This window comes from Rousettus aegyptiacus, unplaced genomic scaffold (assembly GCF_014176215.1).
Source record: "Rousettus aegyptiacus isolate mRouAeg1 unplaced genomic scaffold, mRouAeg1.p scaffold_m13_p_15, whole genome shotgun sequence".
Lineage (NCBI taxonomy): Eukaryota > Metazoa > Chordata > Mammalia > Chiroptera > Pteropodidae > Rousettus > Rousettus aegyptiacus.
In genome coordinates, this window is record NW_023416290.1 from 10272456 (window position 1) to 10298728 (window position 26273).

General features: G+C 38.1%; 1 protein-coding gene across 9 annotated transcripts in view; it reads left to right on the forward strand.

Annotated features, from left to right (window-relative positions):
• Nucleotides 1–3516: 3516 nt before the first annotated feature.
• ARFGEF1 (ADP ribosylation factor guanine nucleotide exchange factor 1) overlaps nt 3517–26273 on the forward strand; it is a 96596-nt gene continuing 73839 nt past the window's right edge. For all 9 annotated transcript variants that reach the window (XM_016152903.2, XM_016152907.2, XM_016152905.2 and 6 more), the window contains exon 1: nt 3517–3845. In XM_016152903.2, the coding sequence (XP_016008389.1) occupies nt 3722–3845 (124 nt within the window). In that variant the 5' untranslated portion in view covers nt 3517–3721. The remainder of the gene's footprint in view (nt 3846–26273) is intronic.

A 26273-nucleotide genomic window follows, 5' to 3' on the forward strand; every position in this document is an offset into this window, starting at 1 on the left:
ATATATAGCAAAGTTATAGATGGAAGGAAAAGGGAAAGGAAGGTGAGACCAAAATGCAAAAAGGGAGTCAGGAAAACAAATGTATTAGAAAAAAGTTTTTTTAAAATTTAGAGGATGATTTGAAGAGATCGAACTTCTTATTTAAATAGGTTGGGTAATCACCAAGCAGTAATAAAAACAAAAACAGCAATTAAAAAAAAAGAGAAAACATACGTACAGGGAAATATTCTCAAAATTTCATGTAAAAATTCCCTTTAATTCCTTCCCCTTCTCCCCAATACTTGTGAATAGAAAACTAAAAATATCTTTCCCATTATCTTCCCCGGACATCAGCTTTATTTTAGTCTTACCCTATTTTTTTGCTCCAAGCAGATCAAAGTTAGTATCTCGACTTTCAAGTTGAGTGAGAGCATCCACCTCTCAAGGCTGTGCACACCCCCGTCCTCCATCACAACCACCTTTTGGCAAAGGAGGAAGATGAATTGTCCTCCGGGAGAAAGGAGGGTGAGGCCTTTTCTTCTGAGAGGGTTGGGTCATGTCTCAGGAATTGATTCTTTTCAAACTGAAAACTGCACCCTCACCCTCAAATCTGCTCATGTCCCAGTCTAGGACATCTCTACAGGCAGCATCTACTTACTCCCTGGCTCTGGTCACGAACATGGAGCTCACTTGAGATCTCTTCCTTTTGCTTATCTTCAATTCATTACTAAATCCTGTCTGTTCTACAACCAAAGTGCCTCTCAAATCTGTCCACCTTGCTATATCGCCACTGCCAACACTCAGATACCACTGGTCTAACGTTCATGCAAATTGGAAAAAGGAGCCCCTTCCTCTGGGCAGATGTTGGGGCTGATTTCACCCCACCTGCCATCTTTGTACAGCATGTGATCTCCCAAATCTGGCATAGTGGTCTGGAACCCCGGCCCAAGCCATCTGCCCTGTTGTAATCATCTCTCTATTCTGCCCACATCCAGTCTTGTCCCTTCCAACCCATTCTCCACACAACAGTGGGACTACTCTTAAATTACCACGATCACTTCACTCCCTGGTTAACCCTTCGACAGATTACTATCGCTATTGGGATGAAATCCCAATCCCTGAACATGGGCTACAAGGTTCTGGATGATCTGGTTCCTCGTTTCCCCTTCACCCCCACTGGCACCATTTCCCCTTGATAACTTTCAGCCGCACTGTTTTGTTTTGGTTCCTGCAGCACGCTGTCTTCCGCCTACCAAGAGATTGCCTGGAAAGTTCTTTCTTGACTGAAACTCTACTCTTTCTTCAGGTCTCAGTTTAAATGTTACTTCTTCAGGGAAGTCATCCCTGAATCCAACATCTAAAGTAAATCTCATAGCACTCTATTTTCTTTAATCATTCTTAGCATATTTGGAGTTATATATTAACTAGTGATTTACTTGTTTAATACTTTTCCCTACTATATACTGTAAGCTTCACGAGGGCAAGAATCATGCCTGACTTAGCCCAGTTTTTTCATTCATCCAAGTTTATATTCAAGTTTATACCAAAGACCTTCTCTGTGCCAGTAACAATACTAGATGCTAGGCATAGAGAAGTGAATAGAGGCATGAGGTCCTTGCTCTGATGAGGGAGACAGATAAGCAATTAATAAACAAGTAAGCAGACAAGATGATTACAGGATTGTGATGTGATACATAGTATACACTGAGCTCTTATGGGCAGAGATCTCTGTATTATTCATTAACAAATGCCTAAGTGTATATTGTTTAGTATACACTGTCCAAAACAAATATTCCTGATGGGTGGACGGCTCTCCAGAGTGGTAGAACGACCCAGGCTCCTTCTAATTTGGAGCTTTGCCTTCTTCAGTCTGTGGCCATAGAAGGGGAAAGAGCATGGAAGATTGCTTGTGGAAGAGCTATTTGCTTATTTTAAAGAGCTAAGTCTGGATGGCTACACCTAATTGCAAGGGAGGCTAGGAACACAATGCATCCCTGTACTGAGGAAAAATAATGGATTTGGTGATCAGCTGGCACCTTCAACTGTACCTGGCACAACACTGGCTGTACGAAGAAACGTATAAATTAGAAATGGAGCTTTGTCTCAAAAAATTTATAATCTGAGTGTACACAGAAATCAGTATTACATCTGGTCTTGCATGTTAGATCTCTAACTTTGAGAATCTAGAAATTGTTTTTAAAATGAAGTAATGTTTCTCAGGGCAACGAAGTTTAAAAAATTAATCTGCTTGTCTACTTTAATTCAGCGTCACCTTCTCTGTTTCCATTGTTTTTTGCCTGTCCCAAATCTTGTCACTTGACCACCTCTTTTTTGGTTTTGGATGGTTACATTAGTCCATATTTAAGCCAATCGAATAGATCGTTAACAGTGAGTGACACAGTCTAACAATTTGGGACCCAGTGTTCATCACGCAAATCCTTTGCACATACTTTCAGGTATTCTTTATAATTTTCTACTCTGAATGAAACAGATTTGAATTATTCTTTCGTACCAAAAGCAGACACATGACCATGTGTGCGTCTGGCAGGTAATCTGTTTGTTCTTAAAGCTTTTCCACTCTGAAACTGGTTTTCATGTCCCGGACCGAATCTCAGTATTAAAAGCACAGAAACACAGAGCTCTAAGGGACCTCGTCAGTCGGAAGCATTCACCTGTTTGCTTAACCTGAGACTCAATTCCGAAGGGCTGTGAAATCTAGAGTTTACCGGTTTATCCTACAGAGATGAAAAAGTGAAACATTCCTGAATCTTTGTCCAATGGGTTTGAGTTTACTCTTCCCCCAAGAGAATCCTGCAGAGGCAGTCGGAGGGCACGGTCCCGGGTCAGCAGTTCTGTGCCCCTGGGAACGAAACACGGCGTCCAGCGCGACAGGCGGGGGACGGGCGACGTGGGTGTCCCCGCGACCCCCGCAGCGGAAGGGGCTGCGCTCCGAGCGACGGGGTCCCCCGCACGGTCGGGGGAGTGGGTGCGGCGTAGCGGGGCGTCCCGGGGAGGGCGCCGCGGACCCCGGGTCCCCGCGCAGGGAGCCCCCCGAGCCCCGGGAGTCGCGCGCGGCGCCGCCGCAGGCCGCCCGCCCGCCCGCCCGCCCGCCACGCCCCGCGCCGCCCTGCAGGCGAACGCGGGAGGCGGCGCGGCCCCGCCAGGCCGCCGTAACGCTGCGCCTGGGCCGCTCCGCCGCCGCCCTCCGCCCCCCGCCTGCCGGCGCCGCGGCCGCTCTGGGCTGGCAGCGCCTGCCGCTGCCTGCGCTTCCTCCTCTGCAGCCGTTCGGCCGCTGCGTGACGCGTCGTTTCCTCCCAACATGGCGGCCGGGGCAGGTCGGCGGTGATGGAGGCCAGCTCGGGGCCGCGCCGGGTGCTCAGCCGCACCGCAGCCAGGGCCACCCTGCTCTCCTCGGGCCTCTAGGCCGCCGCCTCGTCCTTCGGTGTCCCTCGCCGTCCCCGGGCCGGAGGGGCGAGAGAGCGGCGGGGCCGGGGAGCGACCCCGGCGGGGAGAAGCAGCGGTCCGGTCCCGCGGCGCAGCCCTGCAGGGCGGCCCTCCGGCGGCGGAGACCTTTGTGCTCCTCAGCGACCCGCCCGCCCCCCACGCCGCCTCGCCCCCCCGCCTCCACCCCTCGCCTTTTCTCTTCTTTCCCCTCCTCCCCCTCCTCCTCCTCCTCCCCCTCCTCCCGTCCAGCCGCCGGGAGCCGCGGGTCGGACGAGCCGCCGCCTCCGTCTCCGCGTCCATGTATGAGGGCAAGAAGACGAAGAACATGTTCCTGACCCGGGCCCTGGAGAAGATTTTGGCCGACAAGGAAGTGAAGAAGGCGCATCACTCCCAGCTGCGCAAAGCGTGCGAGGTGGCATTAGGTGAGCGGGGCGGAGGCCCGCGGGGGACAGGAGTGGGGGGGGGGGGCCGCGGTGCCGCGCCCCGCGGGAGACGGGGTCGCCGAGGGGCCGCCCCTGGGTGGGCGCTCCTGGCTCCTGACCTCGGGGGGCCCCCCCCCCGCCCCCCAGCTCCGCTGCCTGGCTGCAGTCGACAGTAACTCGGCTGGATGGGGCTGGGGCAGGGCTCGGGAGAAGCGGCCGGGCTCGCAGTCAACTTGAACATGAGAAGGTTTTTGTGGGTGGACCGTGCGGTGCGGCCAGAATATCGCCCTTTGTGATGAAGCAGGAGCTGAGCTGGTTTTTCTTAGCTTGGAAATTGCGGCGGAGCCGATCTGTCAGGATCGGGCACGGGGAGGGTTCCATATCATAATTTCAATAACTTTGTCGTGGTACTTTGGGAAGATAGGCTGAAGTTGTTCCCATGCTGACAGTCTTGAAAAGGGGGTCGGCGAGAGGTGCGGTGAGTTCTGACATCTCTCCGCCGCCTCGCCACAGGAAAAAACATAAGAATAATGTTTTATCCGACTGGGCTGACCTGGAAGAACAAGACCAGGGGTGAGGAGGTGGGGGCGGTGATCTAAGCGGGGGAAGGAAAGGACTTTTAGATAAGCTCGCTTCAGTAACAAGGAAGGGAGGGTTTGAAACGGGGTGAGTGAAAAAGACAATGACACCCATCAGCCACATGTCTGGACAGTGGCAGCTGCTCTCAAGCTTGAATTACGATTTATAGTTCAGACGGAAGAGCTCTAGTGTGATGAAGCCCATAGCAGGGTAAATCCGGACAATACCTATAGAGGGGACAGGCAGACGAGGAATTGTCACAAGGGGAACACTGATACTGCAGCCCAGCAAAGATAGAAGAGACCAGGACATTTAACAGAGAGGAATTCCTGATGCTTGCATTTTGTTCTATAGCGCCGGTCATAGACTAGATCAAATTGACAAGAAAATGAAGCTCGTTAAATGGGGCTTTAGAAAAAAGTATCCTTCAAGGGGAAGAAATCTAGAATAACTGAAACGTATGCTAAATTAAGGGGTCAAGACAGTTTAAAAGCAACTTTGCCTTTTGGTTATTAAAATAAGACGACTTTGTAACTTGCTATAATAAGCCTTATCTCCTTTTTTTTTTTTTTTATACTTTAAAGTGGTGCTATAAAAAAACATCAAGGGAATTTCATTTAAATTTTGAATCTGTAGTTGGCTTAAGTTTTAGTTTCCATGGGTCAGAATGTCACCTTTTGTTATTATAGCTAATGAAAGATTATTCAAGGTGTATGAGAAGTCACTGTACAGTGGTAAAAATTGAAATTATATCTGGGTCCTAAAAGGAATATTGGGGTGGGATGAGGGAAGGAGTTATTTTACAGAATTTTTTAAACTGTTATATGTAGATTTTTGAATATCTTGCAGATTAAAAGCACTTGAGATTCAAACTAAAGTTTTAGTTTTTAAGAGATTTTTCATGTTAGAATATGTTTTTAATATACTTAAATTGTAATTATTAGACTGAAGAAATGGAGTGATGTGTGTGTGTGTGTGTGTGTGTACACGCGTGTATTTTTCCTCTCCAAAATGCTAGTGTAAGTTGTGTGTTTTAATGGAGAGCTCACTGGGAGGAGAATCTGGGATCCCGGGTTTATCCCAATTCTATCACATTGCAGAACAGTCAAGTTCCTGGGCCTCATCTTCCTTCTCTGTAAAATTAGGATATTGAACGTAATGATTGTAAGTTTACAGTTCCTCTGATGAGCCATGAACGTGGATGCAGTGTCGTATTAACTTGGTGCAATATATATTCCTGCCACTCTCTATTGGCATCTTCACAGGTCTTATAGTTTGGTCCTTGTCATTTCTAGACATAGGAACTACTTGGTAGTGTGTGTACCAGCTATATACCAGGATTGTCTATTCCAGATCTTGCCAGTTTTTACTTTTTTGCCCCTTACATATAGTTAGCAGAAACTCATTATGCGAATGTGACTGCTCAGGCAGGCACCAGAATACTTTCTTTAGTTGAGATTGTATAAGGCTTTTTCTCACACTTCATAAAAGTCACACTAGCCTCCTACAACCATTGAGCAATCTCATGGTAGTTAATCCATGGTGGTTTCTTCCCTTCTATTCATCCATCTACACTATCACCCAAACGTAAGTTGATAGGGATAACCCATTTGACTTTTGCAGAAAGTATACTGTCTTGCAATAAGAAGGGATCCCCAAATCCATATTGTCCCAGAAAACTATAATAGACTTCCCCCTTTTCACTACTGAAACCTGGGCCAGGCCCACTTTGGACTCTTGATATCTGTGTGTGGCCAGCAGACGTGATGGGGAAGTCAACGAAATGGCCTCGTTTGGTCATCCCTGATTTACACGTTGTGACTGGTAGGAGCTGGATGGTAGAAGTACAGCAGTGGGTGTTGCTACCACCGTTGTAAATACTCAATACTCTCTAAATAATCCTTCCGTATACACCTGCCTGCTTTCATCTCTTCTCCCCACCCAAATGTTTATTGAGCCACCTACCATGGAGGCGAAGGGAGATGGCCAGTAAACAAGAAAATATATAGTATGTTAAACTCTTAATCCTTTTGTGTTTTAAAATTTTATTGGCATGTGAGTAGATTTCAGAGTACTGCTATCAAAAATTAATTCAGTTGCCTTTTAATAGAAATGTCATTTATAAAAAGATTTTTCTGGAAATGATACCCCTGAATTTACAGTTGATCATGTTTTTAAGAATATTGATATTTTTGTTAAAGTATAGCTTTTAGGAAATCTTACCTAGATTAGAGGAGATTTTTTACTTCGTTAAAACTAAATCCAGTCTCAAAAATACTACATAAAGGAACTTTTATTTTTACAAAAAGAAAAATAATAATGAAACCATTAAAGGGTATGCAGATTACTTAAAATTGATACCATATTTCCGACTTTATTTTGAAGTAAGGGACGGTTTAAAAAAGAGAAAACCAACCCCTCCCGACTACATTGTTACCGTCAGGGTGAAGCCCACAGGCCGGAGACCAGCTCCAGGTTGCCCTCTCTCGTCCCTGCCCGGCTACAGCTCTCTGCAGTGCATGCAGTGCACCGGGAGGGCTTCTAGGCTGCCCTGGCTTAGCCTGATCCATTCCTGCTCTCTAGAATCCTGAATTAAAAATAGTCCAGCCATCTGCTGGCAGATGGAACAACAGCTGAGCTATTTTTAGTTTCAAAGAATTTAGGATTGTTGTGGGATGGGGCTTGAAGGTAGCATTGTTTATCTCACAGGGAGGGTACAGTTGGGCCATATTCCAATCAGGCCTCTGTTTCGAGTTTCTTTGATGTTAGGGGTGTGACTAGTTCAATTTTTACTTGTACCATCAGTACCATCAGATACTTATGAAGATACTCTGCAAATGTTAGGATGAATGAGTTCAAGGTTGGAAGCTGGAACTGATACAGGAGTGAAAGGGGTAACTAGAAGAAGCTTTGAGAGGCAAGGTAGGCATGTAGAGGCAGGGCTGAGGGTAGGTTCCCTACGGAGTTATAGGAGAAAAAGAATTGTCAGAGAAGTAATTTTTACATCAAACAATATGAATTTGTGGTGTTCATCATGTTCTAAAGTGATCCTACTGATGTAGTTTTCTTATGTAAGAGTCTGTTACCTCTAATTATAGCCTCCTCCAGAAACGTAAATATAATATTTAGGCTAAAAATCTTCAAAACTTGCTTCCTTCTGGCCCTCCAATCCCAACCTTGTTTTAGTTAGTGGTATTATGAAAAAGGGATGTATGGGTGGAGGGAAAATTATTGGAGTGTTTGTGACCCTAGTTTTATGCTACTTTTGGTAATTTTATTCATTTTTGTCACTCTCCACCATTTATGAAAAAATAGTGACTTACTCCAAATAATCCCCTGCAGACAGTGAACATTTTAATTATAATTTAAATCCATTATCAAGTCTCCTTTGAAGCTTTCCTTGATATCTAAAGTAAAAGGTGTTTTCAGTAAGCCAGGCTACCACAGTTTTCAAGGTAGCTAGGAAAGAAGAGTGTAATGAATGAAATGACTGAAAGGAAGAGTCTGTTAAGTTTGAGTTGGAAAAGATAAGTTTGGGTTACAGCGTGAAATGAAGCCTTACAATGCACATTGACGTAGGATTGTGAACAGTCCTTTTTGAAAGATGCCTATTCAGTTTTGCTGAAGGTAGTCTTTTCTAACTTTGACCCTTTTCAGTGTCTGTTACGGCTGTTAGCACCACTAGGAAACATTAAATTCCTTGGAATTTACTATGAGACACCGTTCAAGGGGAAAAAAAGGCAAGGTAGATACAGTAGCCCTAACAGATGAGAGAATTCTCCAGAAGCATTCCTGTGTTTGGGGACAGCAGGTGTCCTGGTGATAGTGTGGGAAGAGGAAGAAAATCAGTAGGAGCAGTTGGAAAGAGTGGTATCAAGGCCAGAGGACGGTTTGCTAGCTCCTGTCCCATGCCACCCATGGCAGGCTGCCGGCAGGCTTCCTGACAGTGTTTAACTGGTAGAGGCACTTCTGTGGATAATTGTTTTTTCAAAGCAGAAAAAAAAAAAAACTGTGAATGGGAAATAATTTGGGGGAAATACTGGTCATAGTATTTGTTCCTTACAAAACAGAGCAGGGGGTATTTGAAAAAGAAATACACGAATAAGTCATTGCCATTCAAAATTAGGCATATTCTTCATTCGGATATTTGTTGAGCTGAGTAGTATGTGCCAGATAACTTCCAGGGCTAGACATACAGCAGGGAACCAGACATGTTTTCATGGGATGTGCTTTCTAGTGGGTTGAGACCGATGATAAAAAAACAAACTAATATTGTCAGATTATTATCTGAAGAAATAATTGAGAAGGTTAAAGGGAGGATGACTGGGAGTGCAAGTTTAGATAGGGTGGTCAGGAAACGCCTTTTCTATGAAGTGACATTTCAGCAGAGAAGTGACAGAAGAAAGAGATTCAGCCTTTCAGATACCGGGTGCAACGCAGAGGGAATGGCGAGAGGGGTGCATGCGGGGTGCGTGAAAGGAGGCTCGTGGGGCTGGGGGAGGTGAGGACAGGGGTGGTAGAGAGAGCGACTTTGGATTTCACTGTATCTGTGATGCAAGCCACTGGAGAGCTTTGCACAGGGGAGTGACATCGCAGGTTTACATTTTGAGAGGCTAACTTTGGCCAGAGAGGGTAGTGATTTAGGCTAGGCTGCTGGTGGTGAGAATTGGTTGCATTTGGTGTATACTTTAAAGGAGTCCACAGGGTTTGCTGATGGGTCGGTTGTGCGACAACGGTATCGTAGCCACAGCTGTCCAGGGTTGTTTGAGAGGGCATTCAGCATGACGGGAGCACCAGGAGAGAGACGGTCTTTGGGGAATACGTTTATATCGTAAAATATTTTCATCCAACCCTTCACATGTATTTTAGACTCTTTTAATGATAGAATATCCTGATGATACAGTAGGATATTTTCTACTGAAAATGCACAAAATAATTTCAAATTTGAGTTGGCAGGGATTTTTACAGTGACGTTTTTCTCCCTCAGAGAACAAGCCCTTCACGTAGTTTTAATTACAGTACACAACTGGCCTGGTTCCTTGCTGGCATGGGCTCTTTGCAGATGTAATTAGTGAGGCTCTCCAGATGAGAGCGTCTTGGATTTAGGGTGTGTCCTAAATCCAGTGATGGGTGTCCTGGTAAGTAGAGGAAGAACATTGACACACACACAGGAAGAAGAGTGAAATGGAGGCATAGGTTGGAGTTACACTCCCATAAGCCACGGAACTCGGGGCGTCCCCAGAAGCCAGGAAGAGTCAAGGAAGGATCCTTCTCTGGAGCCTGCAGAAGTGGGATGACCCTGCTGACGCCTTGAATTCAGACCTGTGGCCTCCAGAACTATGAGCATGAATGTGTTGTTTTAAACCACTAAGTTTGTGGTCATTTGTTAAGGCAGCTCTAGGAAACGAATAAAAGTTCCTTTAACTGTGACTTTTCAGACCCAGGATGATCTGTTTGAACTTAAATTTATAGAGTATACCATTTGCTTGGGCTTTGCTTTATTGCCCTTTGCAAATACTGCATTTTTTACAAATCGAAGGTGTGGGTGGTAACTCTGCGTCAAGCAAGTTAATGGTGCTGAAAAGATTATGACTCGCCGAAGGCCCACGTGAGGGTTAGCATTTTTTAGCAATACAGTATTTTTTTTTTAATTTAAGGTGTGTACAATGTTTTTTAGACATAATGCTATTGCACACTTAATAGACTACAGTATAGCATAAACATAACTTTTATATGCACTGGGAAACCAAAAAATTAATGTGATTTGCTTTATTGACATATTCATGTTATATCGTGGTCTGGAACTGAACCCGCAATATGCACAGGGTATGCCTATACCTGTTTAAACAATCAAATGCTGTCTGTAGCTGGTCTGTTTCATAAATCTAGAAAGCAGTTATTTTGAGGATTTAGTGTGCATGAATCTCTTGGAACAATTTCTTAAAAAAAAAAAAAAAGTCCCAGGCTCAGGTATTCAAAAGCTTTGTGTAGTACTTTTGATATTTTTGTTTTGCTTAGATTTAAAATTAATATGGTCTATGTTACCTTCTTATTCAGGAAAAGTTGTGAAAAACAATCTTTAGAATACTTATATAACAGTGCTACCTCTGGCAGTATCTTTAGAGAACTCCATGTGGGACAATTTTTTTCTCTCAATCTCGAATCTGAAAAGGTATACAGTGAGACTTCACTTAATAACTTGTCCATCCAGATGAGTTGCTGAGAAATTAATCAGTAAAAATATAAGCTGACAAAGTAGATATGAAGGCCTTTATTCAGAGGAGAGTGCCTCTCCCTTTGAGTCTGTTTACTTTTAATAATACAGAAGTCCAAAAAACTTGGCAGTTTATTTTTTAATCAACAAATTCTCTTTTTCAAATCATTTCAAAAGTAAAACAGGGGAAGACATGACCCTGCTAACTAGAGACAGCCATTGTTAATTTTATAAAAAAAAAACAAAACAAAACTGTGTTGAGGTGTAACTTACACACTGAGATCTGCTCATTTAAAATGTAATATTTACTAAATTCACTGAGTTAGGCAGTTATCACCATAATCCAGGCTTAGAGCATTTCCATCACCCCAGTTAACCCGTTGCCACCCCCAGCTCTAGGCATCCAGTAATCTACTTTGTATCTAGATTTACCTTTTCTGGATACTTCTTAGCACAGTCATACACATGTGGTCCTTTGTGTCTGGCTTCTTTCACTCAACATAATGTTTTTGAGGTTCATTCACTTTGTAGCCATGTTAGCATTTCATTTTTTATTGCTAAATAGTATTCAATAGTGTGGCTGTACCTACCACATTTTGCTTATTTACCAATCGAACATTTGGGTCGAATGAATAATACTGTTTTGACTATTTGTGTGTAAGTCTTTATGTGGACCTAAATTTTTCTCTTGTGTAGATACCTAGGTGTAGAAATGCTGGGTCTTTATATAAATTTAGGTTTAACTTTTTAAGAAACTAAGTTATTTTCCAAAGTGGCAGTACCATTTTGTATTCCCACCAGCAAGGTGTCAGGGTTTCTCATACATCCTTCCAGACGACATTTGTTGCCTTTTTTATTTTAGCCATCTTGGTTGATAGAAGAGTTATTTCATTGAGACAGTGTTAACTTTTTTAGGTATTTTTTCCAGACTTAATTCTACATACACTAACATACGTGAACAGATGTCGTCCTCAAAAAATTGAGCAAGAATTTCTAAGGTAATCCTAGGAGGGAAAAAAAAAAAATGTTTATTGAGTATTTATGCCAAGTTCTATGCCAATGAGATATTTTTTTTTGGCCCTTGAACAACCCTCTGTGGTTAGGTGCTATTATTACCTGCATTTTGCAAATGAAGAAACTGAGGTTTAGAGCTCGTGTTTGGCAGTGTTGGAACATGAGCACCTTTGGGCTCAATGTGGCCATTTTAACTAATCTGTACCCTTAATCACGAAACAGTTTATAACTAACATTACAAAAAGGGAAACAAGGGGCTCCATAGAAAGAAAGACACTGTTGAGAAAGGGCAAAATACATAACAAAGAACCATCCAGCAGCAAATACAGGAAAATATTGCTCTGCACACTTCAGTGAATCTTGAGAGTGTTTATGTATTACGGATTCACAGTGGCGTCCCCAAGTCCATCATGTCAGATCATTTTATTCTGTATCCAGCCTAAGAAATCAGACAGATTCATGTATATTCTCTGTATGTCTATGATTTTAAACAATTTTAAAGTGAGGTTTTAAGTTTAAGCCATTTGGAAATTCAGCGGTCCTGTGTCTCTCCCAGGGATTCTGGGTAGGCTGATTTTTATTGTATTTGAATTCCTAACCTTTTAAAAATACCCTCACTTGCTTTTACTTTAGTATCTTATAGCATTTTCAAATCATTTTAAGAATTGAAATAAAAATTACCTTAGTAAAATGTCATCTTTTGGGAAACTACAAATAAGCCTATGAGAAAATAACTGGTTGTTTTTATAAGTATATAATTATTGTGTAATTGTCATAATTTCCAGTTGTATAGTCTTTATTTCAAATGCATTTCTATATATCTGTGTTGTCCTACCTAGCATTTTAATAACTTTTAAACGTGTCATTGCTTTAAATGTTTTTGAGTTTGGGGACATTTACATGTAAATTTTGCTGCACAGATTTTCTTGTATTTTTTATTAATCCCTGCAAAATTCTTTTAGTGTTTGTGCAGAATTATTTAAAATAAACCCTTTAAGATTGAGCTTACTAGTGTAGAGTATGGTCATTTGTGGCTTTTGTTCTTTAGGCAGAATTGCCATAAATCTACTCTACCTATGCTGGGTGCAGTGTACAGTAGAGTACTGAGGAAAGTAAGACCGGGGTATTGGCCATCTTTAGAAATGTTTTGGTTTTGATCTGCTTTTATGTAACCATTCCTTTTCATCTTTCATTTGCAGTTTTTTTCCTGTTCTAAAAGTAGAAAACAAAGACATAAAAACTCTTCTTTATAGTTAAGATTAGGTATACTTTTGTTTTCCATAAATCTTATTTGATTTTTTTTTATACTCTTTTTAGTGCAATTTACTAGGGTATAATATGAGGAATGTGTTTAATAAGTTCATTTTCTCTCTTTGGCTTGATAGGTGTTGAAAAGCAGTGACTGTAAGTTTAAAAAGCATTTTATCACATTTTGTTCCATCAGTGATTCTTAATGATAATAGCATAGTGCCTGACATGGTATGTCGTAGGATCGATTAGTCCTTATTGCCCCTTAATTGTTCTTTTTTTTTTAAATAATGTTGCTTGATTCTTTTTCCAAATAATTAGGATTTTCGTTTATGCTAATGTTTAGTCTTAGGATCTTATTAATGTAAAACTTAATCAGAATTTCTTACCTTTTATTCTTATATATCAGATAAAAGTATTATAGTTGGGAAGAAGTTGATTATTTTGTTTCATCTATTTTGTTGGGTCCTCAGGCTTCTGTTCCTCAAATGTTAATTTTTATGTGATAATTGAGTGTGTTTAATGCAGTGACAAGCAAAAGCTTATGTGTAATTTCTAATTAGCTTATATCTTTAGAAATGAAAATGGAACCACATGCATCTCCTAGTAATACCAGTTAATAATGAACTAGTAGTTAATAATTAAGCTTTTAAAATATATACCAGCGTTCAAAATAGGTATTTTATGATGACTAGAAATGGGAAGTTTTATACGATTTGGAGAGAAACCAGAGTACGGAGATGAGAAGTTTTATAGTAAATACTGTTTCTACAACTATTTCACTAGAATATACATGTACAGAAATTAAATTTACATTATCAGATGTCTTTTTTTCTAAATGCAATGTTGAATCTGTGTTTGCCTATATGAAATGAAAGTATTTTTATTCTCCTTGTTCCTACCACCATTTCTATGGTGGTTGGAGAAGACTCTTGAAGGCAAATTAGAAGGAAAGTTACTTTTGTTAGAAATAAGTAGTATATGCTTCTCTTAAAGTCAATGAATCTGTGAAAGTATGCTGTCCTAAACTTATTTGTGGTTATATCTTGTTATTATTCCTCTTGAAATACTTAAAAAAAACATTTTTTCAATTTTTAATTCTTTTACATTTCAGAAGTGCACTTGATTAGGTAATTAATATGCCAAAATCTGATTTACCTATAAAAAGTTAGGTGTTTAAATCATCACCATTATAATTCTTTTTGGTGGTTTTTCCTTGATTTTTAACAAAAAGTGTCTTTATAAAAAGTTTTTCTGTTTTATTACTAAGTTAAAATTATATTTATGGATATTTACTAAGCAGTTTTAAATTTTATCTTAAATTGAATAACCCTTTTTTTGTTGTTGCTGCTGCTATTTTTAATGCTCTTCCAAGTGGTTTCTACCAATCTTTAACATTTATTAAAATTATACAATCATTTATTAATACGAAATAGGGAGCTTTGTTTGATTTTTGCCACTCATAGATGCCTAATGTTCTTTGTAATTAAGATATCTCTCACTAGTTCGTTTGACTGAAGCTTCTTAATGTAAAGGTTTTGTTGATTGAGTTAAATTAATGTCCCCAAATACTGTGTCTAGGATAGTCACTGTTAATTTGGCTTTCCAGATGTGTAAGAAAAAGAAAGTATCTTTGAGTTGTAGAAATATTCAAGTTTTTCCCTATAGGGTGAATTGTGGTAGTTTGTATTCTGACGTATTGGTCCATTTCTTCTCACTTGTCAAATTTGTGTATGTGGAGTTGTTTATACTAGCCCTAATGTCTGATGTTTTTAGTGATATCCTATTTCAGATATTGGTAATTAGTGGCTTCACTTTGTCAGTTTTGCTACAGGTTTCTAGTTTTCTATTTTCAATTTCATTGATGTCTTCTTTATTTCTTTCTGCTTGCTTTAGGTTTATACAGCTCTTTTCCTACTTTTTTAAGGTGTGAGCTTAGATTTGAGAACTTTTCTTTCTTTTAAAAAATATCCTGAAATTCACTGGTAGGAACACTTAAGTTCTACTCTCTTAGCATATTTCACTTATACAATAGTGTCATGAATTATAGCCACCACATTAGATATTAGATCCTCAGACTTTATTCATCTTATAAGTGAAAGTTTGTACCCTTTCACAGCTTCTATTTCCCTCACACCCCAGCTGCTGACAGCCACCATTCTGCTACTCTCTATTCCTATAAGTTTGTTTTTTTTAGATTCCACATATAAGTGATGCCGTGCAGTATTTGTCTTTCTCTGTCTGGTTTATTTCACTTAGTGTAATGCCCTCTAGGTTCATGCGTGTTGTCGTGAGGTTGAGTAATATGCGTGTTTGTATGTGTGTGTATTTATATATCACATCTTTAACCATTCATCTGTTGACGGACACTTAGGATGTTTGCATATCTTGGCTATTGTGAATAATATGAACATGGGATTACAGATATCTCTCTCTGAGGTAATGATTTCATTTCCTTTGGTTATATACCCAGAAGAGGAATTGCCGGATCATATATGGTAGTTCTGTTTTTAATTTCTTGAGGAACCGCTATACTGTTTTCCATGGTGGCCGTACCAGTTTACATTTCCACTAGCAGTGTCCTAGTTCTTTTCCACTGTGGCCAGAGAGTACCCGCAGTGTGATTTCAGTTCTTTTAAATTTGTTGACGTCTATTTCATGGCCTAGGATGTGGACTATCATGGTGAATATTTATGGGCATTTGAAAAACACGTGAGGTCTTTTGTTATTGAATGGAGCATTGTATAACTTTAGAACTTATGGATCGGCGATGTTCAGTTCTGTATCTTTGGTGGTCTTTTTGTCTAGTAGTTCTATTGTTGTGAAAGGGGGTGTCGAAGTCTTCAACTATAGCTATAATTGTTCTGTTTTTTTCTTTTATCTATTTCTGATTTATGTGTTTTGAAACTTATTTGTTGCATATACACATAGGACTGCTTTGTGTTTTTGGTTTCTTGACTTTATCATTATGTAATGTCCTTCTTTGACCTTGATCATTTTCTTTGTCCTTTGTCTGATAGTGTTATAACCATTTCTGCTTTCTTCTGGTTAATGTTTATGTGGTATTTTTTTCCATTCGTTTTCTTCCAACCTACCTGTATTTTGAAGTTAGTTTCATGTAGGTAGCATATAATTGATTCATGTTTTTTAAATTTGGTTTGCCAAAGTCTGTCTTTTAATTGTTATGTCTAGGCCTCACATATTTAATGTAATTTTGATATGTTAGAGCTTAATTCTGACATTTTACTTTTGTTTTCTTTTATTTCTTCCATTTTCCTTTCCTGTGTGTCCTCTTTTCTGTCTTTATGTGGGTTACTTGAATAGTACTTAAAATTTCATTTTGGTTTTTCTGTAGGGTTTTGAGTGTGTCTTTTATATTTGCTTTTTTAGTGCTTGTGCTAGGTATTATGTTATCCATACATCAGTTGTCAGAGTATTCTGACGTCAGTAGTTTACCAGTTTGAGTAACCTGCAGAAACCTAAGCTAGTCCTATACCTTACCTCTTTACACTATTTTCTTAACTGTTCTATATACAGTAGGAACCACATAAGGCAGTGTTTTAATTTTACTTCAAACATCTACTATAGTTTAGAAGATCCAAGAGGAGAAAGGATAGTGTTACATTTTTCCTATATTTTTATACTTTCTATCTTCTTTACCATTTCCTTTCAGTTTGAAAAAGTTAGGGTAGATCTAGTGGAGGCAATTTTGTTGGCTTGTTTGTTTTCTGTTTTCTGAGAGAGTCTTGATTTTACCTTTATTTCGTCAAAGTATTTCACTGGGTGTATAAATCCGGGCGACAGTTCTTTTGTTTCGGCTGTTGGAAGTCGTGCCACCGCTTCCAGGCGTTGGCCTCCGTACTAATGAGAACTCCGCTGTCATTTAAGTCATTGTTCCTCTATAGATAACAAATCACTTTATCTAAGTGTTTTCAAGATTATTTTTGTTTTTAATTTTCCAGTTTGATTATTATGTGTCTTGGCATGTGTTTCCCTGGATTCCTGTTCTGTCTGGGTTGCTCAGCTTCCTGAATCTGTAGGTTTGTATATTTTGTCAAATTTGAGACGTGTCCAGCCGTTATTTCTTCTTAGGCTCTTTCAACCCCATACTTTGTCCTCTCATTCTGAAATCCTGATAATATGAATAATACTTTTTTTGTGTTATTAAGTCCGAGTCTGTTTATTATTATTTTTTTTCAGTATCTTCTCTACATTTTTTCCAGATGGGTTAATTTTTATTGTATCTTCAAGTTCAGATTTCTTTCCTCCATCATATTTATTCTGCTATTAAGTCCTTTCAGTGAATTTTTAATTTAGTGCATTGTATTTTTCAGTTTTAACATTTTCATTTCAGTTTTACTTATATCTTCTATTTCCTTGCTGATTTCTCTTTTTTCATTTGTTTCAAATTTCAGTGAAACATTTTTATTTAATGATGGCTGCTTTAAAATCCTCGTTAGGTATTTCTGATATCTGTGTCAACTTGGACTTGGCATCTGTTGATTCTCTTTGTTCATCGAAGTTGAGATTTTTCTGGTACTTGGTATGATTTTCAGTTGTATTTGGATCTTTTGGTGTTCTGTTGGATTCTGAATCCTACTTAATGTTTACTTTGCAAACAGTCACCCTGTTGAGGTATATAGTGCACAGGTCCGGGTGGGGGTGGTTGTTTAGCTCCTTGCTGCTCCCCGATGAATGACGCCAGGGTATGTGAAAGCAAAGGGCCGACTTGAACTGCATAATTGCCTCTGGACTGGGGCCTGAAGTTCAGTTCCTCCTCATAGGCCCCAGCCAACACCACCCCGGTGGGGCAAGAGTGCTTACCAACACCTCCTTGCAGCACTCCATTCTTCCTCTTTGATGCGTTCTGGGGTTGGAAATTTAACTGCCCGTTCAGCCCACTGACATCACCTTAGAAAAACTTGGGGTCACTTGTCCTGCCTCGCTGCCACCAGATGGGACCATCAGTCCAGCTCCCACCCCGTCAGCCCCTCTGACGGTGCAAGTGCAGTTTTCTTTATTCTTTGCTACAGTAGGGCAGATGTTTGAAAAAAAGTTTTCTGCCGGCTGCTGCTTTTCCTGTCCTTTGGCTAGTAGGGGATAACTTTTCTCGAGACTTTTTTTTTTTTTTTTTTTAATTTTGTCTGTGCCTGTTGGTGGTTACCAGTTAGGCTTTTCCAGCATGTCATCCAGGATATATGGGAGGCACAGAGAAAACCCAGGGAATTTACCACTGTTACTTATTAAGTCTCATGGAGCCACCATTCAGAGCCTTCCTTTGTTTATTGTTATGTGCCCTAGGACTTTTTAGTTAGTTGTAAGAGGGAGGTCTTGTGAGGAATGGGGTTTGCTCCATCTTGGCCAAAACAAGTTATCTTTTTTCCCTTCTTTTTAACTGTGGTAAATTACACAAAACATTTTTCATCTTTACCATTATTAAGCATGTGGTTCAGTGGTGTTAATGTTGCACAACAGTGTGAATACGTTTATCTCCAGAACGCTTTTCATCTTGCAAAACTAAAACTCGTTACTCATTAAACAATTCTCCATTCTCTCCCCACCCCCCACCTGGCAACAACCATTCATTCTATTTTATGTTTCTATTGTTTTGGTTACTGCAGGTACTTCTTATAAGTGGAATGATACAGTATTTGTCTTTTTGTGACTAGTTTATTTTACTTAGCATAATGTCTTTAAGGTTCATCTGTGTTTTAGCATCTGTCAGAATTTCCTTCCTTTATAAGCTGAATAATAGTCTAGCATATGTATATGTGTGTGTGTGTGTGTACACACACACACACACACACACATTTTTTTTTTATCCATTTACCTGCCGATGGAAACTTGGGTTGCTTCCACCTTTTGGCTATTTGAATAATGCTGCTATGAACATTGGTGTACAGCTATCTATTCAAGATACTGCTTTTAATTTTTTTAAGTATATACTCAGAAGTGGAGTTATTGAGTTATATTAATATTTTGAGGGACCGCCATACTGTTTCCAGTAGCAGCTGCATCATTTTACATTTCCACAACCAGTGCACAAGGATTCCAGTTTCTCCACAACCTTGCCAATACTTGTTACTTCTTGATTTTATGATCGCAGCCATCCCTATGGCTGTGAAGTGGTATCTCATTTGTGGCTTTGATTTGCATTTCCCTAATTAGTGATGTCGAGCATCTCTTCATATGCTTGTTGGCCATTTGTCTATGTTCTTTGGATAAATGTCTATTTGGCGATTTTTAAATCAGGTTTTTTGTTGAGCTGTGGGTGTTCTTTATATATTTTGGGTATTACCCCCTTATCAGATAAATGATTTGCAGAAATTTTCTCCTATTCCTTAGATTGCCTCTTCGCTCTTGATTGTCCTTTGATGTACACTTTTTAATTTTGATAATTTACTTTTATTTTTGTTTCCTGTGCTTTTGGTGTCATATCCAAGAAATCATTGCTGAAGCCAGTGTCATGAAGATTTTTCTTTCTGATTCCTAATAAACACATAAAATTGTAAAAAGTTGAGTTGTTTGATCATTAAACCTATTTTTTTACTTCGGTGACCTTCTAAGGCTTTCTGCAGTATCGTACATTTTACTTATTCTACTTAAGCTATTTTATAGAAGTTACAAATCTGTTTAAAATATCTGTGTTGGCCATGGGTGTTGTATAAAAAGCAAACAGAGAACACGTAGTCTCAGAATAAGAGAAGGGCCAGCATTCCTTATTTTCCTCATACTGTTTGGGTAAGAGGCCGTGATGGTGGAAGAACTGCTGGCACGTAGTCAGTTTTTTATTCTAATACAGATTCTGCCATGTATTAGATCTGAGACAAGGATGTTACTGAGTCTCTGGATCTCTTCTTCATCTGTAATGTTTACTTAATAGATTATTGTAGGATTAAATGAGACAGTATACTTAGTAAATGTCCTTATCCCCTACATTGTGATTGGCAAGATGCATATACAATGTATGTACAAAACTGTAAAGTCTACGTAATGTTAAGATAGTTGCTTAAGTCATTTGGTTTTTCAAAGTAAAGTGGCAGAGTTACACAGGTATATTTGCAAAGGAAAATCTATCAAGCTGAATACTTATAAACTGTATACCTTCCAGCATGTATGTTATACTTTAATAAAAAGTTTACACTAAAAATATGTGCGTAGGAAAAAAATATATTTCAATGTTAACTGGAGTTATTTCTATATGATGGGTTTATGGTCGGTGTTTTCTTTTTCCTTTATACATTTTTGTATTTTCTAAAGTGATGTGTTTTATAAATTTTTAAAAGAAGTTTAAAAGGTAATTTAGTAGTGAAATTTTTATAAATTGAATCAAGTGCCTGAATTTTGCTTTATTGACTTCATTGGGAAATGAGAGCATGAAGCTGATGAGGGTGGAGATGGAACAAATTAATTGTCGGAGGTGGGTAGTGGGACGTGGGGATTCACATTCTCTACTTTTGAATGTTTGGAGTTTTTCATAATAAAGTTTTTAAAAGCTGTTAAAAGAGTGCATTGTTAAGTGGGAGACTTAATGAAGACTCAGGTACAAGATAACTGTTGTTTCTGAGGGGAGTAATTTTTGAAGAACAAAAATTTGTCACCTGATACTGGAGCGTGCATAATATTTCGTAGTTATGGGCCTTTTGTTTTTTTTCTGTGCTTACAGGCTTTTACATTTTTAGCCGAGCTATTCAGTTATAGAATATACATGAAATGTCATTTATTCCCTACTCGCTGTTACAAGTCCTTATTCCAATCAGGTTATGTGTCATTTTTGATTTTCTACAACTTTATCGAGGCATATTTTACATATCATACCTATTAACTCTTAATCCCCACCCCTACCCTGGCAACTGCTTATCTACCTTCTACAGATTGGACTTTTCTGGACATTTCATATAGATTGGATTGTACAGTATATAGTTCTTGTGTATAATACTTTTTTTAGCATAACATTTTTGAGTTTTATCCCTGTTCTACCATTTATCAATATTTAGTCCTGTTTTGTTGCTGAACAGCATTCCATTGTATGGCATTGATGTTGTGTTTATCCATTCATCTATTGGTGGACATTTATAGATTGTTTCTAATTTTTGGTGATTATTAATAATGCTGCTTTCAGCATTTACATGCAGGTCTTTGTGTGGACATGTTTTCATTTCTTTGAATAGGTACCTAAGAATGCAATTGCTGAGTTATATGGCAAATTTGTTTAACTTTTTAAAAAATTTCCAACTTTTGTCTGAAGTGGCTACAGCATTTTACTTCCTTTCAGCAGCCATGTGTGAGGGTTCCCGTTTCTCCCTGTCCTCACCAACATTTGATGCTGTCGATCTCTGTAATGTGTAATAGCCATTCCAGGGCTGCGAAGTGGCATCTCATGGTTTTGATTGGCATTTCCATAGACTAATGATATTGAGCATCTTTTCATGTGCCTATTACCCACTCGTATCTTGTTTGGAATCATGTCTGTTCAAATCTCTTGCCCCGTTTTTTGATCAGGTTTTTGTCTTCTCATTTATTGAGGGGTTTATATCTTTTCTGACAACAACACCCCATGTGCATTCAGCTCTTCTCTCCTGCTGTTGGTCATTACCTTGTACTTTATTTTTCAGTACTTTGAAGGACAAAAATAATTTAGGGAAGTACAAAGTTTAGCTCTGATACCACTTTCGTTGTAGGGCTTTCCTGATGATGTATTACTTAATACTTCCCATTCTATCATTCCCTTATGCTAATTGTATTTTCTTCCTTGAAATTTAGTGTTTAATTATTTTAAGAAGTAGAGAAATCTTGACATTGGTGGACTTAAAATTTACAGTTTGGACTATTGAGCTTCTGCTATGAATATAGTAATTTATAATTTTTATAAGGCATGAATTTAAATCAAAGGTGTACTGCTTTTCAAAGCTGGTCTGAGGAATTGAGTCACTTGGCTAACAATTGAGGTTAGCCACAGCCTAGGAACATGTCAGCTTTGTTTTCTCTTTGTGAGGCAAATTATTTGCTATAGACGTATTTATGAACTTTATAATTCTTTAAGGCCTGAAAATATCAGTGGCCTGAAAATATCTTGGATTTAAAAAATTATTTTCATATATAACATGTCCTCTTTTTTTTTTTTTTTTATCATTCATTCAACAGTCATTTATTGAGTGTCCACTATCGGTATAGTGATGCAATTTTAATGACATTGGCCCTATTATTAAGGGTGCGACCTTGGGTGTGTCACTTAGATATCTGTTTTCTTATATGTGTAGTCAGAACAATAATGGCATTGATCCCAAAGTTGCCAGAGTATCTAATAAGATATTTTAAAGCACTCACAGTAGTACCTGGCAGTTGGTAACTGCTCAGTAAATATTAGATGTTATTATGTGCAACGTGTGATATCCGTCGGTCCATGAAACTGATATAGACTTTTTTCTTATGTAGTTTATAATCTGGTAGGAAATGCAGAACAGATAATTAGATACGTGAACAGTGCAACTAAGGAAATGAGTGCACTATTGAATTGTGTAGCTGGGGACCTAACCTAGACTGTACGTGTGTGTGGTGAGGTGGCTGGCAGGGATTCTGTATGTCTGTATTTCTCTGTGCTGTCTCACGGGGAAATGATAGTTAATGGAGGGAATAGAGATTGAGGAACTCTCACTCAAAACTAATAGATATATTGAAGCTGATTTCTACAGTGAAACTATTCTTTTGGACAATAGAACTGTATTAAAGCCTGACAATATTCATGTGTATAACTTGTTTTATCTCGCTTTTGAAAATGATGCTACAAGAAGCGTGGTATCAGTATGCAAGTTTGTTCAGTTAAGAGATTCGAAAATGTTTTCAAACTCTAGAATGTATTTTGGAAGGACAGAATAAAGCATTTGACTTTGTACCTTAGTATTGCAACTTTGTTAAGTGTCAAGCCTCATGAAAAGGTGGACTTGATCGTGTCCTGGAGATTAAAATTGTAAGTGTGGGTTGTGTGTGTGTTTAACAAGTTTTGACATACAATTTTGAGAAATGCAAATTTGGTATTTTCATATGTGTTTGTGATGGTGTAAATCTTGATTAAAAGTCATTCTTCAGGGTCTGTAGTTTAATCACTTGTATGCCGGACTGTAAGAAAATTTGGTGTTTAACTTCAAAATGTTCAATGCTGCATCTATTATTTCTTATATTTTTTTAATAAAAATGTATAAATATAAAAATTTGCTGGTCTATACTTTTGAGATTCTTTAGAAAGATAATTTTATTTATGTGCATATAATTACTGGTAGCACCTTCTGATAAAATATCATAAATGTACTAATAATATAAGAAGTCTTTGCATTTGTGACTGTTAGAAGCATAACTCATAGACTAGAAACATTACTGGAAAATTTTCTATAATTTAAATGTTTAGAGGTCAAATCATTTTCCCTTCATTTTTATTTTAAAACGAGAGCTTTTATAGGGAAGAATAGACTCGAATGTATTATTTCTACATTTTTTATTGGATTTTTATATCTTAAATATTGAAATTTGAAAGTAATATTGATATAGAAGTAATAGACAAGTAGTTCCCAGCCTTGAATATTGAACCAAACATAAAAATATTCACGAGGATCTTTATTGCCTTTTTTCCCTTAATTTCTCAATTTCTCAAAATAATTAAAATGTACTGATATGAAATTCAAAAAGTACAAAATGATATGTGAAGGATGAAAAATAAGGTTTCTTGTTACCTGTTCACTTATATTTTTCCCCTTTAGTCTAACACTGTTTCTAGCAAATTATTTCAGAGAGGTTTCATGCATTTACAAATAAATATATATACATATATATCATTTTAAAAATTTCCCTATGTGCCTACTTTAAGTGGAGGCTTTGACTTGACTATACCTCTATCTCAAATTTAAGTTCTTTGACTATTCCAAACTTTTAGTTATTCTAGAAGGCTCTTACTTGTAATTGGAAAGAACTATACATTTGTGAAATGTTTTCATAAAGTCATGTTTGGCTGGTTGCTTATTGGGTATTTATCATATTGTTGTTTGTACTTTTTCATATTTAAGACTTTTCTCTAAAAACAAAAAACAGTTAAATTTAGTCCCAAATCAAGTACTTAAAACACCTCTTTGATGCTCCTAATATTCTTATGAAGCAGACAATTGGAAACTATTATCTCCATTAGAAAAATCTGTTAACTGAGTTTTAGAAAGGTCAGATAGAGCAGCACACTTCGAGGTTTGACTCATTTGGGAACCTTTAACTCTGTTTCTACTGTGTTGCTTGTGCATTCAAGCCTGAAATAGTACCGAGGGCACTGACCTTATAGTGCAGTATTCTTTCCATGACTCTGTAGCTTCTGCTTCTCTGTATCTTATATTGAGCAGAATCTATGAACTGTCTGGTTGTTTACTTACCAGTAGCAGTTAACACTTTAGGACAGTAACTCCATTCTTGTTGATTTGCACTGTAGTCACTGCAGGTTGTTGATAGTGAATAGCCAGTGCATTCTTTTCTATCTAAATATCAAGTTCTATTAAAGGATCATTTTCATGATTCATTATTTCTTTAAATGCTTATTTTCACTTAGTTTTCCTGATATTTGGTTTACCTGTATTTAATTCTTTAGTAGTATTAGGCAGGCACGTGGTTAGAATCCTGTTGAGGTTTTTAGTTTATTTAAAAATAGTTTATCCATAAAAGTCCTGAATAGAAGAGAAAATTATTGACTTGAAACAGTCACTATTCAAATCACATTTCTAGTTTTGGTTTTCAAAACAGCAGTATTCCTTGTTTCTGAATTAATAGGCAGCACAGCGGTTTTCTTTTTTGTTAGAACTTTTATGAGCACATGGGGAAACTAATTACAAAACATCATTTTAAAATTAACATTCTTTTAAATTAATAAGTCAAGAAATTCAGCCATTTGATTTACGGTTATTTCTTACCAAAATTACACTTAAATCATTTCATACCTGACTTGTCATCTTCAGTGAATCACTTCGGGTTCTTTAATCTGTAAAATGGGCATGTCAGTATGTCTGCTGTTCTAAGAATTAATAAGGTGTATGTAAAACTATTTCGTGCAGTGCTTCACAAATAAGATATTTTTGTTGTTTATTAGACTCGTTCCTATTTATGTGATTTTGGTGAGCTCCTTAACAATTTTTGTCACCTTAGAAAATGTTTGTCAAGGATCTCAATATCGATATACTAAACGTTCAAGAAACAGTTTCAGTCCATTAAAATTTTTTATTCCTAGCTTTAAATATTTATCATGGCAGAATTATTTAACACGTTAAAGAACTTAAATTACACATTATCTTTGGCCAGAGGTCCATGTTTAAGTTAAAAAATTGCACAGCGCCTTTCTCTTACAACTAATTAAAAGAATTTTTAATGTAAAATTGGATATTCTAGATTTGAGTTATTCATAACAACTGCCTGTGGTTCATATGTCAAATTTTCATATGAATGCAGTTATTCCTTGTTAGTTGGCTTTTAGTTGTTTTATGGTAGAAACTTCACTTTTCACCTTTATTCTGAAAGTTCCACTGATACCCAAACCATGGAGGGCAATAACAACAGAATTATTGTATTCAGAGTTTTGCACTGCTTTTTGATACATACTCTAGAACCACGTTATAAAAAGGGGATCTGCTGGCTTTGGGGGGAGCAGGAATATTGGCTTTTGAGTGAAAATCTATTCCTCTCCCTTTCATATTTCAGAAAATAGCCAGGCCAATTTAGGCCTGACTGTGACAAGAAAAAATTTATTTGAAATTCAGCAGGAAAATTGGTGCTCTGAAAGGACTGCTCAACTTTTTCCATCATACATGCTTGTGGTTTTATTTTTATTTATTTTTTTTGGCTTAGTAAAAAATTAATCAGCACTGTGTTTGCCAGTAATTTTGGAAGTAATGGATTCTACCAAAAGTACATATAAAGTACATTCACTTGAGGGAAAATTTTCATAGTTTAGTTTATGATGCTTATTTCCTTGTATAGAACGCTGTAAAGTAAAATCGATTTTAGCTCAGGGGAAAGCAGTTACAAATACATAATTAACAAACTTTCTAAGCATGTAAACTAATACTAAGTATTGCATTAGTAACAATCACAATTTTTTTTTACTGTATACCATGCAAATAAAACCTTACAGCATACAAATATTAAATTAACCTTCACCCTAGTGTTGAAGCATGTGTTAGTTTACATTACACCTACCTTTTCCAAAATTTTTGAAGTTTTTAAGAATATAAGAACTGACATACTTTCTCATCAGCTCTGAATCATTTAAGTACCTGGGGACATTCCTTAATTCACATTAGTGAATATTTGCTGTACAAGTAACTCATAGTTGATCTCAGTTTAATATTTGTTCC